The sequence below is a fragment of the Myodes glareolus genome, chromosome 7, assembly GCF_982192425.1.
Source record: "Myodes glareolus chromosome 7, mMyoGla1.1, whole genome shotgun sequence".
Taxonomy (NCBI): domain Eukaryota; kingdom Metazoa; phylum Chordata; class Mammalia; order Rodentia; family Cricetidae; genus Myodes; species Myodes glareolus.
The window spans coordinates 71,572,331-71,589,994 of record NC_142032.1 but is presented as its reverse complement, the minus strand read 5'-3'; the positions used below and the strand labels follow the sequence as shown (position 1 = coordinate 71,589,994).

The 17,664-nt window shown below is 50.5% G+C and overlaps 1 protein-coding gene across 1 annotated transcript in view; it reads left to right on the top strand.

The window, feature by feature from the left end:
• Positions 1-17,664, top strand: part of Lhpp (phospholysine phosphohistidine inorganic pyrophosphate phosphatase) — an 83,752-nt gene that overhangs the window by 5,191 nt on the left and 60,897 nt on the right. Inside the window, exons 2-3 of the mRNA XM_048455210.3 lie at positions 10,212-10,399; positions 12,206-12,359. Of these exons, the coding sequence (XP_048311167.2) occupies positions 10,212-10,399; positions 12,206-12,359 (342 nt within the window). The remainder of the gene's footprint in view (positions 1-10,211; positions 10,400-12,205; positions 12,360-17,664) is intronic.

Below are 17,664 nucleotides of genomic sequence, written 5' to 3'. Positions count from 1 at the left end.
GCTGCCGCACAAAGGCCCTGGTGGCTGGGCAGGCCCTGGCGATGGCCCCCAGGCATCTGCATGTGAAAGGTGATGAGCATTTACTGCATCCTGTGGAAGGCCACTAAAGCACATCTGCCGGGCCAGCCTAGCCCACACTGGCCTTTTGGGAGCCGGCGGAAGGAAGCAGGCTCGGCCTCAGCCCAGGGCAGTCTCATAAAGCAATTCCCACCCAGGATGGTGAGCCAGACTCACAGCCCAGCCTTCCAGATGGCCCCTCTCGATCCTGAGGGTGAACAGAAATATCGGGGACCCTAGGGAAATCCAGATGCCATACAGACAGTCTTGGTGCAGCAGCAAGTGATTGGGCCAGGGCAGCTTTGAAATCTGGCTGGTCCTCGGACCTCCTCAGTGCTCAGCTGCCTTTACAGCATCCAGCCATGAGGCGCAGTTCCTAGGAGTAGTCCTAATAATAGTCATAATAATGCAGATGGTAACCCAGGCCAAGCGCTTCCTCTCAGTCCCACCTCTGGGCCAGGCTAGCCAGGGAGTCAGCTGGAGAAGGCTCCCACAGGCAGGCCTTGGGCAAGGGGTCTCTGCTCTGACCTTGGGTGAGGGCTGTTGGTACTGACTGAGCTCCTATACATTGCCCTTTCCTGTCCTGAGATGAGCCATGGTGGAGGAGGGCATGGGCCAGAGCAGCCTGCTCTTTATCCTGGGTTCTGGGTTTTCTGTTTTGTAATGTCAACACTTGAAGTTTCATAACATAGATGACTTCCTTTTGTAAATGTTCCTGCCATTGATTCAGAGAAAAGTTGAAGGCCTCTGTCATCAGCCTGTCTCAGTAACTGCCTCAGATTGACCCCATGGGTCTTTCAGCCCCTTGCTTTTGTGTTTCCCCAAAGCACAGAGGTTTTGTGATATAGCCCACTCCTTCTCCTGATCTTTGCAGCCCCCCAGGGCAGCTGCCCATCACACTGTGCACTGCCCATCACACTGTGCACTGCCCATCACACTGCCCATCACACTGTGTACTGCCCATCACACTGTGCACTGCCCATCACACTGCCCATCACACTATACAGTGCCCATCACACTGCACTGCCCATCACACTGCGCACTGCCCATCACACTGCGCACTGCCCATCACACTGCGCACTGCCCATCACACTGCGCACTGCCCATCACACTGCGCACTGCCCATCACACTGCGCACTGCCCATCACACTATACAGTGCCCATCACACTGCACTGCCCATCACACTGCCCATCACACTGCCCATCACACTATACAGTGCCCATCACACTGCACTGCCCATCACACTGCGCACTGCCCATCACACTGCACTGCCCATCACACTGCGCACCGCCCATCACACTGCGCACTGCCCATCACACTGTGCACTGCCCGTCACACTGTACAGTGCCCGTCACACTGCACTGCCCATCACATTGCACTGCCCGTCACACTGCACTGCCCATCACACTGTGCACTGCCCATCACACTGTGTACTGCCCATCACACTGCACACTGCCCGTCACACTGCACTGTCCATCACACTGCACTGCTTTGCCCTATCCTCCCAACTCTGTGTTCAACCAAAGAGTGAGGATTTTAACTCTTTATTCCCCTCAGAACAATTTTTTTGTGAGGGTGGGTGGGGATTTGAGATAGGGTCTGTCTGTGTACACCTGCCTGTCCTGGAACTCACTGTATAAACCAGGCTATTCTTAAACTCAGAGGCCCTCCTGCCTCTGTTGGGGTTAAAGGTGAGTACTACCACCGCCTGACCATTAGAATACCTTTTTAAAAAATGATTTTATGGTTTTATTTTATTTATTTTACGTTTTGTGTGTGTGTGTGTGTGTGTGTGTGTGTGTGTGTGTGTGTGTGTGCCTGCCTATGTGCACTGGCCCACATGCAGAAGTGAGATGGTAACTTCTATCAGTTCTAGGACCGTGTAAGTCCTAGGGATCAAATTCAGGTGACCAGTCTTGACAGCAAACTTCCTGATGTCTGAGCCAGCTCATCTTGTCTTATTTGTTTGGTTTTTTTTTTCTTTCTTTCTTTCTTTTTTTGAGATAACGATTTTCCTATGTTGCCCAGAACATAGGGAAACCAGAACTGCTGGGCTCAAGAGTATTGCCCTACTCCCGTCTCCTCAGAGCACGGTTCAGCACAGTTCTCAGCCTTCCTAATGCTGCCACCCTTTGATACAGTTCCTCACCTTGTGTTGACTCCTACCATAAAATTATGTCATTGCTATTTCATACCTGTGATTTTTCTGCTGTTACAAATAGTAATATACCAAAGGGTCCGTGACCCCCAGGTTGCAAACCATTGCCTTAGAGGTTGGGATTCTATGTGTTCACCCCTGTGCCAGACTATTATGCCATCTTTTCAGAGACAAAATAGGCCGAGCAGTAATGGCACACACCTTTAATCTAGCACTCAGGAGCCAGAGGCAGGCGGATCTCTGTGAGTTCCAGGACAGCCAGGACTGTTACACAGAGAAACTGTTGAAAAGCCAAGAAATAAAAAAAGGACAGAATAAATACAGCAACCCTAGTCCATCCTGACTGGTGTCATAATTGATTCATGAACTTGAGCTTGGTGGAGGGAGGCAGAGAGTTTTAGGTGAATGTGGGAGACTATAACCACAGCTCTGCCTTCAGCAGTAAGATTTGTTGTCTGGGTTGTGATCTCAGGTGGGTGGGGTCGTCCCTAGAAGTCAAGGCAGCCAGTGTGGGTGCTGTGGAGCAGGGTTACTGCTCTCCTTTAGTGTGGCACAGTAACCTGTGAGGCTGACTTATGAAGCCATGGCCCCCAGGACAGATGGCGAAATTCTCAGGCACTGCTCAGAGTTAGGAGAGGGGAAGGGTGGCTTCTCATACCCTCGAGAACAGTAAAGACTGCCAACCATCATATAGAGGAGGAATCTGAGGGAGATGGCGAGACTTACATATCTCACAAGAAGGGATGGGGTCTGGTGGCCACACCCAGCAGGTGCAACCTTTTACCTGTCACCAAAGAAGTGATGGGTGTCAGAGCCAGGGGGTAAAAGCCTGGGTTTCCAATCCCAGCTCTGCCCCACAGCTGGCGTGTGTGCTTAGGCCAGGTTCCTTAGCCTTTCTGTGCCTCAGTTTTCTGCCTGTGATACTGTGTGGTGTTCAGGTGAGGGATTTTCTCTGTCGTCAATGCTTGACTCAATCGTAGGCTCTCCGTGGACGGTATGCTGTCAGGTGGAGAACCTGGGACGAGGGGTCGCTTCCCTGAAGAGCAGTGTCTTTCAGTTATAGAACTTAGTTCCTATTCAAAGTCAAAGCATTCTGTTCTACCCAAGGCCAACCAGAAAGGACTGCTATCCTGGCTCTGCCCTGGTAGGTCTCTCAGCATCCTCCCACAGGTCCTCATCTGGAGTGGGACCCCCATCAATCAGAATGTCATGGGATGCACATATAAGTAAAGCCAGTTACCAGGTGTCGAAGGGGTGTGTCTCTCTGTCCTCCAGACTTGAGGACACCTATCAAGTCTTGAAGCTTCTTCTACCTCATTAGAACTCCCTCCCCCTGGTCCTGCTTCACTGAAACCCTGCCTTCCTATTGGACAGCACCTGGCTGAAAGGCCGAGATGCCCAACCCCAGCACAGGTCACCCTGTAGTCATCACTGTTACTTACTATTGAGTATTTGCAAATTTGCCTCATACTTCCCAGAACCAACAGCCCTATCTGGTAGCTGTTGTGAATGCCTTGCTGAAATGAGGAACTGCAGAACACATAGGGAAGCATGCCTACTTTCTGAGCCCAGCTTCCACTATGCCCTTGGGATGCTTGGCCCTGAACAGTCTGTGCTCAAGGCCGCCAGTGCTTGGGGATGAGTGCCCGCCAGCCGAGTTTGCAGGTCTGGAGAGTGGGACTTATGCCCCTTGGATATCCCCAGCACACTTCATATGCCTCGGTGTCCCCTCTGTGTGACCCACTTAGGTCAGGGTCACCGGGTTTTCTCTGGTTACCGAGTCTCATGCACTTGATTCAAGTGTTTGTCAATTGCTATGAGATCGATGCTCTGGCCTTGGCGTGTCCCTGTGATCTGAGTTCAAGCACGTCATAGAGAACACAGTGGCTAGATGTTCTGAGGGCAGGTAAGGTGGGTACCAGCCCAGGGATGGCGTGCTGTGTGTTTTGTAAGGACCTTGGCCAGAGGCCTGCCCAGGTCACATGACCTCCCTGAATGCACTTGGCCTACTGGCCTTCACCAAGAGGAGTCATCGCCTGACCGCCACGCTGCTGCTCTGCTTTCTGCCCGGAGTGTGGACTCTGACCACACAGGTGCTACTGCCCAACAGTGTCCTTGGGGCTTGGGGAGGCCTGGGCAGGCCAGCAGATAGCCATCTGCCGAGTGGGGAGAAGGAGAAGGAAGGCGTAGCAGGTCCAGCCAAGCTTTTGGCAGTGCTGTGTCTGGTGCCTTCCACCATTCAGGGTCTTGTGTGATGTCAGTGAGTGAGGCATTCTGGGAGATTGCGGCTCCTCTGTACCAGTGTCTGTAGTGTCGCCAGCACGCAGCCTTAGAGAGCCTTCTGAGTGACAGCCCTGAAATGGGGTGGCTTAGATTCCCAGCTTGGGAGGAAACCGGGGAATCAGGAGTTCAAGGTCATCCTTGGCTGCACATTGAGTTTGAAGCCCACCTGGGCTCCTTGGGACCCTGTTTATCAACAAACAGACAAGAATGAAAGCATGTCAGGAGCCAGGCATAGTAGTGCATGACAAATTCCAGCACTCAGGATGCTGAGACAAGAGGCTTTTCTTTTCTTTTCTTTTCTTTTCTTTTTTTTTAAGTTAAGGTCATCCTGACTCACGCTGTCTCAAGAAACTAACCCAAACCAAACCCAGAACCATCCTTTTACCTTTTGGCTGCTGAGGACCTGGGGAGCCTCCTGTAATTCATTTTCAAACAACCCCAAAGCTACTACTATTCCCTTGTGATGGTTTATACCACAGGTTAGCTGGCAGGATCTAGAAATATCTTGAAGACAAATCTCTGGGTATGTCTGAGGGAGATTTTCTAAATTGGGTGATGGAGCTGGGAAGAACTGCCCTACATGTGGGTGACACTTCTATCGGCTGGGGTCTCAGGCTGGATAAAAGGGAGAAAGCTACCTGAGCACCAGCATTCATCTCTCTCTGCTTCCTGACCGGCAAGACAATTGTGACCGGTTGGCTCCTGCCGCCATACCTTACCACCGTGACAGACTGTACCCCACCACACCTTCCCCACCATGATGGGCTGTACCCCACCACACCTTCCCCACCATGATGAGCTGTATCCCAACACACCTTCCCCACCATGGTGAGCTGTATCCCAACACGCCTTCCCCACCGTGATGGACTGCATCCTGCCATGCCTTCCCCACCGTGGTGGAGTGTACCCTGCCACGCCTTCCACACCATGATGGACTGTACCCTTGATGTGAGCCAGAGTAAACCCTTCCTCTCTCAAGTTGCTTTACCCAGGAATTTTGTCACACCAACACAAAAGTGATTGACTCAGCCATCCCTCTGGGAAGCCAGACCTTGTACCCGCTGGCCTACTTCCCTCTTCAACAGTATGTTGGGCCCACCTCCCCACCCTAGGCAAGGTCCAGGTAGGACTGCTGGTTATAGCAGTGGAAGACAGACGAGGGGAAGGCCTTCCCAATCTCTGCCACATGAGCTTCTCTAGTACCAGGTGGGCCTTGGATTCAGTTTGGAAGTTGGGTCACTTAGGTCAAGGAAAGCATCAGCAGTGCTAGATTTGGAGACCGTCTCACATTCGTTTCAGGCAGAAATCTAGCTGTCTTCCAAACCACCGCTCTGCAGGAATGTGCTGGTCACTTCCTGTCCATCTTGGACTCCAATGAGCCTTTGAGCTGCCATTTCCCAAGTCTGAGGTTACTTCATGGACATGTCGCTTGTAAACATGTACTTTAATCACTTTGATGGCCCTGTCTCCAGGGTCTCCATGACCCTGTTCAGGAGTTTCTTGTTATTTCCATGACATCTTTTGGGTTGGGGGACCCTGACTTCTCCCACAACCCCTTATTTCCTCTCAGTTGCCCAAGGCTCTGGCCACTGGACTTGGTCTGTCCCCAGGGATCCTCTGCCCTGTCTGTTGCTGGGACACCTGTTGAAGCACAGGATGTGATGGCCTGAAATCACTCATCTGGTCTCCAGGAGCCCAGAGTTGGCAGAGCGGCAGGAGGAAGGAGGCCTTGGTAGGACACAAAGCAGAGAGAGCTAGAAGAGGCTGGCCTCTGTGTGAACAGGGTAGGATCAAGCTTTTGGAGGGAGGACCATGTGGACCTGGCCTTGATGGAAGGTAGGCTTCATCTCCAAGGGATGATGAAGGCAAAGACATGACAGCGAGAGGAACTCCAGGCAGATCAAGGCAACAGGGCTTGAGGGAAAGAGGGGAGCCATTAGGAGTGACCCAGGCTGTTCTTTCCCTGGCAAGCTCCTGCCCCTGCCCAGCCTCCCTTTCCGGTCCCTCTGAGAGGAGCTCATGACTCTCCAGCTCTCGACCCTTGGCAGGCTGGAGAGGGCAGGCTTTGCGCTATCCCAAGGTCACTCAGGGTGTCTAGTAATTGTCCTAACACTTTACCTGCCGCGGAACAGTAATGAGAGGGCTTTCATTATTTGCGGGTGAGCGCTCCTGGCAGATGCCCGACAGCCAGCAGATGTGTAAAGTCCGAGGTGATTTGTAAGGGACCGGCTCATCTGATGCACGGTAATTGCACCCGGCGATGTTGTCACTCAGAGGAGCGTCCCGGCCTGCTGGGATGAGGTTAAGGTCAGTTCAGAGATCCAGCTGGGTCACAGGAAGTAGGGCTCCTGGGGCGGGGTGTGTGTGGCTAAGACCCTGGCCACAATTTCAGTGGGGTCTTCAGGCCAGCCAAGAACATTCCCCTCCAAGGCTTCCGGGTGTTGGGGTGGACCTGCAGCCACTGCCTTCATCAGGCTCCCTCTGCAGCTCTCTGGAAGCTGGGCATTCTTGGACTTTCCTTGTGGTCTGGAATCTGTGTGCTGGGCCTCCCAAGGCCAGATCTGTGTATAGCACATGGCACCGGCACTCACAGAGAGCTGTCAGTGGGATCCCTCAGCTCCCTCTGCCTGATTCGTCATAACAACAACCACCAAGTTGCGGTTTCTACTGCATGCATTTCCTACTCCCAGTGCTGAAAGATCTGGATGTCGGTGATCAAGGGGCCAGTGTGGTTGGGTTCTGGTGACAGTGATTTTGCTATGTGTTCACGTGATCTCTTTGCTGTGTATGCACTGAGGGAGATGGGAGAGCGAGGAAGAGAAGGGAGACTGAATGCCCTAAGCCTCTTGGGGTTCTTTTTGTTTATTTTGGGGATAGGGTCTCCTTTGGTATCTCAGGCAGGCCTGAAATTTTCCCTGTGGACCATGGTCTCACACTTGCAGCGATCCTCCTGCTTTTGCCTTCAGTGCTGCAGTTCCAAGCCTGTGGCATCATACCCAGCCTGTGGGGGTCTCTGAGGACACCGGTCCTATCTATCATAGGAGGACCCCCGCCTTACGATTCCACTTAATCATAATTTGCTGCTCACAGGCCTTGTCTCCGAGTCCAGACACCCTGGGGATTAAGGTGTAGGAACTGGGTGAGGCACAGTCCAGTCTTCCATCCAGGCCTTCACGTTGGTGTGTGGCTTCTTGCCCATCCCAATTTCATCCCAGGTACACACACAGGTCAGGCCCACACATGTCTCACCCCTCCCGAGAGTAAGATGCCTCAGAGCAGATCTGGGATCGCTGGCCCCTGCCTGGGGATTAGTGTTACCTTTGAAGGTCCTGGGTATTTTTTCCCCTCTGTGCAAGGGCCTGGGTATACCTTCAATAGATAACTGAGGGCCCCATAGGCTTTGTGCTCACGGACCAGAGGTTCGGGCCGCTTCTGGATTTCCCTTCTTGTCTTCTGAGTGGGGAGTAAGTTTACTCAGTTAGCTGGTACATAAGCAGGGCTGCCTGTGAGGAGGACCTGCCCTGGGGGTATGAGGATAACTTCAGGCCAGGGACACTTAGCCCAAAGACAGTGCTTCTCCAGGGCCAAGACTCCATGAAAGCTGTATTGGTACTTTATCAGCGTTAAACTTTTTAAATGAATTTCTTAATTTTATGTGTATGGGTGTCTGTGCACCATGTGTGTGCATGTGCCCACAGAAGCCAGAAGAGGCCGTCCGATCCTCTGGAACTGAAGTTACATACGGTTGTGAGCTGCCCTGTGGGTGCTGGGAACCAAACTTGGGTTCTCTGCAACAGCAGAAAGTGTTCTTAGCCACTGAGCCGTCTCTCCAGCCCGCACTTTACTATTTTAATAATAATAGTGACTACTATAATTGTTTCCAATGATTTTCAACAAAGAGACTTCCTGGGGCTGGGCTCTGGTGGTCAGAGGGCCTGTGGTACTGCACTGGAAGGGGGCACGGTCAGTGGCACAAAGGGACAGGACCCGGCGGGGAGGCTCTGCATACACAGTTCCAGTCACATTGTCCCTGGACAGATAAAGTCGCAACTAGAAAGCCCTCCCTGATTTCCAACGGACTCATGTTGGTATCTCAGAGAAGACAGTGAGCTACTCCCTCCCGCCCTCATCAGAAGTTGTGTTTGGAGTGACAGCTGTGAGGCTCCTGCCATCTCGCTGTCACACCGATTGCTCACTGTTCTGAGAAGGTCACATCATCATTCATTAGCAGTAATTAGTCCCTTGAGACCCCTGCACTTCTTCACTCAACTGCTCCATTAACTTGGGTGTGAATCACACATTCTGGGCACCAATCAATGAAGACGCATCCATAACATACAAGGTGATGCTGTTAGTTACAATATATTAACTGCCTAATTTAAAAATAAAAACGCCATCTTTATGAAGGGCAATTAACCACTGAGTGCAATTGGTCATTCATAAACCTCTGATTAGGGAAGACAAATAAGAAGAAAGGGATGAACCACCTAGGCTGGGGAAGACGCGGTCTTGGAAGACGCGGTCTGTGCACCGACAGCTGTAGGTCTACAGATTTCTTCCTAAGTGGCCCCCAGAGCTGACCAGTCCCTGAACCCCACCTGCTTCTATGGGTGCAGAGAGGCCACAGGCTCAGACAGCCTAAGGGAAGTCCCAGTGAAGGTGTTTTAGGCTAGCGTTTTCTCCTCAAGGTCTCAGCTCTGGGTTGCCTCTCCGTGAGACCTCTCCAACCTGCCTGTGCAGACAGCCATTGTCCCTTTACCCTGTTTGTGTCCTTCATGGTCCCTCTCCTGCCAGGCGCAAATTGCCTTGCCTGTGATCCTTGGTGCTCACTGCCAGCCAGCCTCCATGCTCCCCAAGATCTGTGGCCAGGAAGGCCCTTCCTGCACTCACCTACAGGTCCGAGCCCAGTACCAAGTGCACACTGACTATTTATGGGTTGAATATCATCTCATTGGGGGCCCCATGGGACATCTTCTTTGTGGCTTTGCATCCAAAGAACTCACCCACATGTCACCAGGATGCTCTGAAGGAGGAGTCACAGTGCTATTGGCTTTCAATGCATCTCAGTTGTGCGGAACCTCAATTCTGGGTTTATGCAAGGTGGGGTTCCCATTTCTGCATCCCAGAACTCTCATATTCCTGATGCCTGTTTCTGACAGACCCTGTTTATTGACTTTAATGAGAAGACAAGCCTCAGCTTGGTACCTCTGTCTTACCCTGTTGGAGAAGTGTGGATCCCAAGTTAGTAACTCACAGACATGGAGAGGACAGGTCCCAAGGGGAGTTCCAGGTGCTGCGGAATGAGGTGGAGAAACACCTGCAGGCATTTGGAGATGGCTTGCAACTGGGCCCAGTGGATGGCAATGGGGCATTGATGAGTGGGTCTGGTGTAGGTGACAGGTCCCAGGTGGGGGTGGGGTGAAGTGTCCCAAGCAGAGGCTGGGTGGGGAGCTCAGCTGGCTCAAATCATAGGTTTGAGGTTACATAGGAGTTGGGGGTGGTGTCTGCCAGCATTCTCTTTTTCAAGAAGTCTTTTCCAGCTGTGACATCCTATCCTGAACACATCAGTGACTGTCTGGGCTGCCTCGGGGACTTGCGGTAGCTTGGCCTTAACCAATTGCTCTTGCAGAAGCCCCTCTCTGGGCCTCTTCTCAGGAGGCCACATTCCTCTGTGTGTGCCGAGCACACTCTCATTTGTGTTTTTGTGCCCAGACTGAAGCGGTCTCCATTGAAGGTGAGATTCTGTACCAATGAGTCCCAGAAGTCCCGGAGAGAGCTGGTGGGGCTGCTGCAGCGACTGGGGTTTGACATCTCAGAAGGAGAGGTGACTGCCCCTGCCCCGGCCACCTGCCAGATCCTGAAGGAGCGAGGCCTGCGGCCACACCTGCTCATCCATGACGGTAGGCTTACCTAGGACTTAACTTTTGTGATGGAGGCTGGGGAGAGGCCTTCTACTCCCATCTGGGCCAAACCACACATGCAGGCCAAGCCTGACTTCTTCCATGACCCTGATGAGTCTTCAGGGGGACAGAACTCATGAGGCTTCCTGCTTGAGGATAGGGGAGAGGTGAGACCAGGCCCCAGCTGTCCCCCGCCAACCCCCAGCCTCAAGGCCAGCTTGCGTGATCCTGAGAGTAAAACCTGAGGTCGTGTTCCTTGATCTATGCAAGGTCAGGGATTTAACCCAAGAGGTAAGATTATTGAGAGAGAAGAAAGGAAGGAGGAAAGGAAGTAGAGAAGATGAATATGAGAATATGAAAATCAAGATTGCAGTCCCTAGCTTTGGAATATCTGCCACCCGTAGCCTGTCTGCTTTAATGGTAGCCAGACTGCTCTTCGGTGCAGTTTGCAAATGGCTGTCAGAGCAAGGGTTTAATCCAGATGACTTTTGTTCGCAAGACCAGAGAACCTTGAGCCCTCAGTGGGGAGCTTTTGGGGAGCAAACAGAGGGAACAGTATTCTCTGGCGACATTTAAAAACAGGGTTCAAGTACTTCGAAATGCTCTTTTGCCGTTCCTTCCCTCCTTCCTTTCTCTCTTTGGTTTCTCTGTGCTGAAGAAACCAAACCTCTATTACACTTTGACTGAGCTTAAATTTTGCAGCCCAGAACCTCACACCTCTAGAGACCTCCATTATTATGACCCTGAAAATTCCTGCAGATCCTTCCAGTCAGTCCCTGACCCTACCCCTTAGTGACAGTTGTTTTATTATTATTGTTGTTGTTTTTTGAGACAGGGTTCCTCTGTGTAGCCCTTGCTGTCCTGGAACTCGCTCCGTAGAACAGGCTGGCCTCCAGCTCACAGAGATCCATCTGCCTCTGCCTCCCAAGTGCTGGGATTAAAGGCGTGTGCCACCACCATCCGGGTGACAGTCATTATTTTTTTTTATTTTCTATCATAGATAAATGTACCTGTTTAGAATTACATATCAATATATATTGACCCAGGGACCCCAAAGGCCACCCTAGGCCGTAGTTATTCCCTGGACAGACTCAGAGAGACATTGCATTCACCATTAAAGCTGGGCACAGTGGAAGATCACAGCTCAGCTTAAGAGCTGCATGGGGTGAAGGGCGGGAAAGACCAGGCATAAAATCCCAGTTGCCCCTGCAATGGATGTGCTTGGTTATCTCCGCAGTGATGTGTGACATGGCAGCTTGGCAACAGAGAGGCGCTGGAGCTTTGTTGCCTACACTTTCCTGAGAGGGGCTGGTCTTCCAAGCACACAGTCCCCATGTGACTAACCTTAGAAGCTCTGCCTCCACCCACATACTTCACTCAAGATCAAACTGACCCAGTACAACCCAGATCCTCAGGTGTGAAACCCCCATCAGACAGGATTTTGTCGGGGCCAGGGGTTCTCCCTAGCACTGTTAGAGGGTGCCAGTCTAAACAACGGGCCTTTCTCTGGAGCGTGCAGGATTCGAGCAAGCCAGGCCTGCCGAGTTGGCCCTCACTTTCACAGAAAGTAGACTTTTGTGTAAAGCTTTCCTCACCAGCCTAGAGGCTCATCGCATGTACCACCGTGTTCTTGTTCTCTGCCATGTAGGGAACATACCACAGTATATTTATGTCTAGCTGTTCCCCAGCTTCAGGCTGTTCTGAAATATATATTCCGACAGGCAGACCTGGCAGAGAGAAGGTGTCCCTGCCGGGAGCAGGCCACATCCTGGGCTTGAGGGCTGTCTGTCTCTCTTGTCATTCCAGGGGTCCGCTCAGAATTTGATGACATTGACGTGTCCAACCCAAACTGTGTCGTGATTGCGGATGCCGGTGACAGCTTTTCCTATAAAAACATGAACAGAGCCTTCCAAGTGCTAATGGAGTTGGAAAACCCTGTGCTCATATCACTGGGAAAAGGGTGAGTCGGTGGCAGGGGGGTGGTGCTAGGCAGCTCTGCCTAATGCTTTGTGGTTCTCTGCTGTGGGATCAAGTAGAGACAGATGCAGACGGGGTTGGGATGGGGAGGGAGTGAGCACAAGGCGCCTTCTCTCCCTCCCTTGTTGTTTCATTTCTTCATTCCCTCCTTTCTTCCCTTTTAATAATCTTTCCAGAGATGTTTGACCAAGTTTCTGTGTGAATCTTGGGCCAGGAGAGGGGTGGGGCCATCAGTGCTGGTGGAGACCCCAAGGAGATCTCAAAAGCCAGGTGTTGTCTGTCCTAAGTTTACAGTAAAGGAGGAAGAGGTCGCTTAGCACAGGACATAGCACGAGATGTTTAGGAATGGTCTCTCAGGATGCTTCATGTATTAATAGATGAACCTGGGGTCTGGGAGGTTGCTTTGGTCTGGGTCCCGGGTGCTGGGTGCAGTCTCTAGAGTTAGAATTTGGTCTCCATGCTTCGGCTGGGCTTTTATCACACCTCAACACCAGGCTGGTCAGTTCCCACTGCTCCAACAGATGCCAGAGGTAAACAGGCTCAAGGAAGGCTGGGTGTCAGACTCATAGTTTCAGAGGTTTGCTTTGAGCCTGTGGTAAGGGCGGACATCATGGGAGAAGTGTCCAGCTTATCTCCCTGGAGACTGGGAAGCAGAGAGAGAAAGTCAAGACTCACAGTGCCCCCTCCAAGCTTCCCCCTTAGAGGTCTAACTTCCTTTTACTAGACCCCACCCCACCCCCCTTTTTTTTTTTAAAGAATAATCATTATTGTTATTTTATGTGTATGGGTGTTTTGCCCTCATGCATGTCTATACCCATATGTGTGTGGTGTCAGTGGAGGCCAGAAGAGAAAATTAGATTTCCTGGACCTGGATTTATAGACTGTTGTTAGGAACCATGTGGGTGCTGGGGATTGAACTCGGGTCCTCTGGAAGAACAGCTAGTGCTCCTAACTGCTGAACCATCTCTTCAGTCCTAGTCCCTGCCTCCTTATGCTCAACTCATGGGTCCCTGGAGGACAGTCAGGATGCAGACCCTAGCACCAACATTTTCCAAAATAAATAAATAAATAAATAAATAAATAAATAAATAAATGAATGAATGGATAAATAAATAAATGTAGGACTGTTTACTTAACACCTTCCTTTCCCCCTCCCTCCCTCCTTATTTATTTTGTTTTGTTTTTTAATATTGTGTGTGTGTGTGTGTGTGTGTGTGTGTGTGTGTTGCCTACATGTATGTATGTCCACCATATGAATGTGTACTATCCCTGGAGGTCAGGAAAGGGTGTTGGATTCCTTGGAAGTGGAGTTATTGCTAGTTGTGAGCTGCCATGTGGGTGCTAGAAGCCAAACCTAAGTCCTCTGTGAGAACAAGTGCCTTGAACTGCTGAGTCATCTTTCCAGCCCTGTTTTGTTTTGTTTTGTTTTTTGAGACAGGGTCTTGTATATCCCCAGGTTTGTCTGAAGCTGGTTATAGTCTATATAGTTGAAATTGATCTTCAGCTTCTGATTCCCTTGCCTCTACATCTTGATCTCCGGAATTACAGGCATTGCCGTGACAACCAGCAAAGCACTTTTTCCCTCACATTAGGTACTGGGTATTGAACTCAAGGCCTTGTACATGCCAGGCATGGCTGGACCACTGAGCTATATCCCCAGCCCTTCTAGCATCTTTCCTTACCGCTGAGATAGCACATGCTCATTGAAGAAAACCTAGAAATCATGAGCCCAAGAAGAAGATAAAAGGTATTTGCAGTCGACTGTACATCACAAACACCAGCCTGTGGGTGTCTGTCCTCGGATGAACGCTTACAGACACACACATTCATCCGATGCTACAAACATGACTGGATTGGATCGGATCGAGAGTTACCTAAGAAACACTTCTGGAAGTATCTGTGAGGGTGTTTGTAGAGAGGTTTAACTGAAGAGTGAAGACTTGCCTTTAGGGCTGGAGAGTTGGCTCAGTGGTTAAGAGCCCTGAGCACTGGCTGCTCTTCCAGAGGACTTGGGTTCAAATCCCAGCACCTACATGGCAGCTCATACTTGTCTGTAACTCCAGTTCCAGGGGATCTGACAGCCTCACACAGGCAAGACACAAGTGAACATAAAATAAAAATAAATTATGCATACAATGGTAGACTCACCCTTAAGTGTGGGTAGCGTCCCATGTCCTGGTGTCCCGGAGTAAATGAGAAGGGGAAAGGAGGATGCTGAGTCTGCCCCAGCATTTGCCCCTCTCTGCTTCTTAACCATGGATGCAGCGTGACCCAACTGCTTCACGCTTTTACCACCATGCCTTCCCCACTGTGGTGTTCTGTACCCCTCAGACTGTGAACCCACATTTCCTTCCTTCCTTGTCACAGCAACAAGAAAAGGAACCAGTGTAGGCTTGGCCTTGTTTTGACGCTTGTGGGTTCTTTTTCTTTATCTATTTTCATGTCTGTGTGTGTGTGTGTGTGTGTGTGTGTGTGTGTGTGTGTGTATACTTTTGCATGTGTATGGGTACACGTGTGTATGTGTATGCATGTGGAGACCCAAGGTTATTGTCAGGAATAGCATCCCCCATCCATCTTCTTCCACCTTATTCAGTGAGGTAGCATCTCTCAATCAAACATATATCAAAAGAATGGTTCAATTTGTGGGTGTCTCTCCCTTCTGAGGCTGGAATTGGAGGCGGGCCACCATGTCCACCAGACATTTATGTGAGCTGGGGATCTGACTTCACGCCTCACGCTTGTACAGCCAAGGGTTCAAACACAGAGCCTTCTCCTCAGCCCCCTGGTGCCTGCTTCCTACAGTCACCAGACAGCAGCTTGTGAATGACCAGTACACACTGACCCAATATCTCCGTGACACGGTTAATCCGCCTTGTGAGTGTCCTGGCTTGTGTTCAGTGCTCCCTGCTGTCAGACAGTGAGGTCGTTTCTCATTGTCTGGGACAGTAAGCTATGATCGAGTGTCTTTGTCCTATCAGATGAACTCAGAGACCACTAAAGGAAGATTTTTAAGTTTATTTTTTCTTTCCTTTTATTTATTTATTTTGATACAGGGGTCTCACTCTACCCAGGATGACCTATACTCTCAGCAATCCTCCTGCCTTAGCCTCTCAAGTGCTATGATTACATGTCTGAGCTACCAGTTGTGGCTGCAGTTTGAGCGTCATGATACATGCTGCCCAGCTCACTTCCAGAAGGCTGGACGTGTGTAGCCTGGTCAACAGAGACAGCACTAAAAGTTCGGAATCTCACACTCCTGAGGTTGCATAATGCTTTGGGGTTCCTGCTTTAGCCTGGTAGGCAACAGGGCTTCCTGCTGGGCCCTCGTGCCCGTTGCTCTAGGCACACTTGGCCTGCTTAACTCACTGACATGGGCCCTATCATTGGATATTTTAGTTGGCAAACCTGCACTGGAAAATGTCCATAATGAAAAAGCAGTATTCTGGGTCATTTATGTCAATACATTTTTTGATGGATTTTTATCATTGCTAAAGGTTATTCCAGATTGTGAGTAATGGCTTAAATAAGTACAGTAGTGAAAAAGATGGAAACAGGAATTGCTTGCTCTTGGCTGGGTGATAACTTCAGCAGATGCAGCAGTAGGGGAGGGTTGATTTGATATGAGCAGGGCCTCCAGCTCCCTAGATTTTGACTTGGGCGAAGGGTGGCATATTTCAAACCCAGAGAAAGGCCTCAACACCTTCCAGAGGGTGGTAGCTTCTCTAGACAGTCCCGGGGCCCAGGAAGAGCTCCTGTCACGACAGTGAAGGCTGGGGTGGCTTCCCCGAGGGTACAGGGAGGCAGGATGTCCCCCTTCTTGGAATGGAGTGATTTACATTTGGCATCTGTGCGGACTGAGAGAGGGAATTGCCTTTGTAATTTCTCCTGTCATGCCGCCATCAGAAAATTAAGCTGTTTACTCTACAGACTATGGAGGTTAATGGCTCTTCTGGGAGAGGTCAAGTGGTCATTTTGCAGGGAGGCTGCATGGAGGAGTCGGAAACGGCAGGAGAACGAAGCATAAAATCAGATCTGACTGCTCCCTGTGCCCCGATTCTCCCAGTGCCACAGTGGCCCTCGGTGACTGGGGGTCCCAGGGCCCTCCCAGGCCCACAGCAGGCCACACTGTGCCCTAAAGGAAGGAAAACTATATCTGGTCACTAGTAAAGGGATATAAATTTGATACCAATTTGCTGCTCATCTTAAAGGGAACGGTGTTTACAGCCAGCAGCCAGGTGGAGTTTTGTTTTCCTGAATGAATAAGAAATACAGAAAAATTGTGGGCTCTCTAAAAAAATCAGCTCAGATTTAGTTTAAAAGAGAAAGACCAGGCAGTGGTGGTGGCCCAGGCCTTTAATCCCAGCACTCGGGAGGCATAGGCACGTGGATCTCTGTGAGTTCCAGGCTTGCCTGGGCTTCAGAGTGAGTTCCAGGACAGTTAGAGCTGTTACACAGAGAAACCCTGTCTTGAAAACCAAAAAAAATAAGAAAGAAAATTGAGATTGGGTGACTGGGGATGTAGCTTAGTTGGTAGAGTGTTTTCCTAGCATGTACAAAGCACTGGATTCCATTCCCCAGCACCATATATGAGATAGTGGGGCACACCTGTAACTCCAACACTTATGGGGTGGAGGCAGAAGGACCTCTGTGAGTTGGAAGCCAACCTGGTCTACAAAGAGTGCCAGGCCAGCCTGGTATGTAGAGGGACCCTGTCTCAAAAACAAGCTTCTGTTGAGAGGTGGGGGGGGGGGGGGATTAAAAGTTTTTATTTTGACTGAGCAGTAGTGGCACACACCTCTAACATCAGCACTCTGGAGGAGGCAGAAGCAGGCAGATCTCTGAGTCTAAGGCCAGCCTGGTCTACAAAGTGAATTTCAGAATAGCCAGGGCTACATAGAAAAATCCTGTCTCAAAAAAATCAAAAAAAAAAGGTTATTATTTAGGATTTCTGAAAATCCATTTTCTCTGGCTCAGATGGTCGTGCTTTGGGTGTGTATTTCAAGTCACCCAGTGAATTGAAACACCCTGAAATTACTTTAGAATAAACCTCTAGGTTCGAGGCCAGCAGAGCTGTGTTCTTAGGGTTGAGATTTCCAAATGATGGGCTTGTTCCTGTCCATCCAGTCTCCTGTGTCCTCCGGCTGGCCCTGGGGCAGCCTGGAAATCCCTAGAATCCTCTGCTGCAGATAGCTGCCCCTGTTAAAGTTTTGTTTGGGAAGTTTCTGTTTGCGTCTTGCTGAGTGTCTTCTGTTCTGAGTTAGGTCTGTCCCGGCTCTACCCTCTGCCCA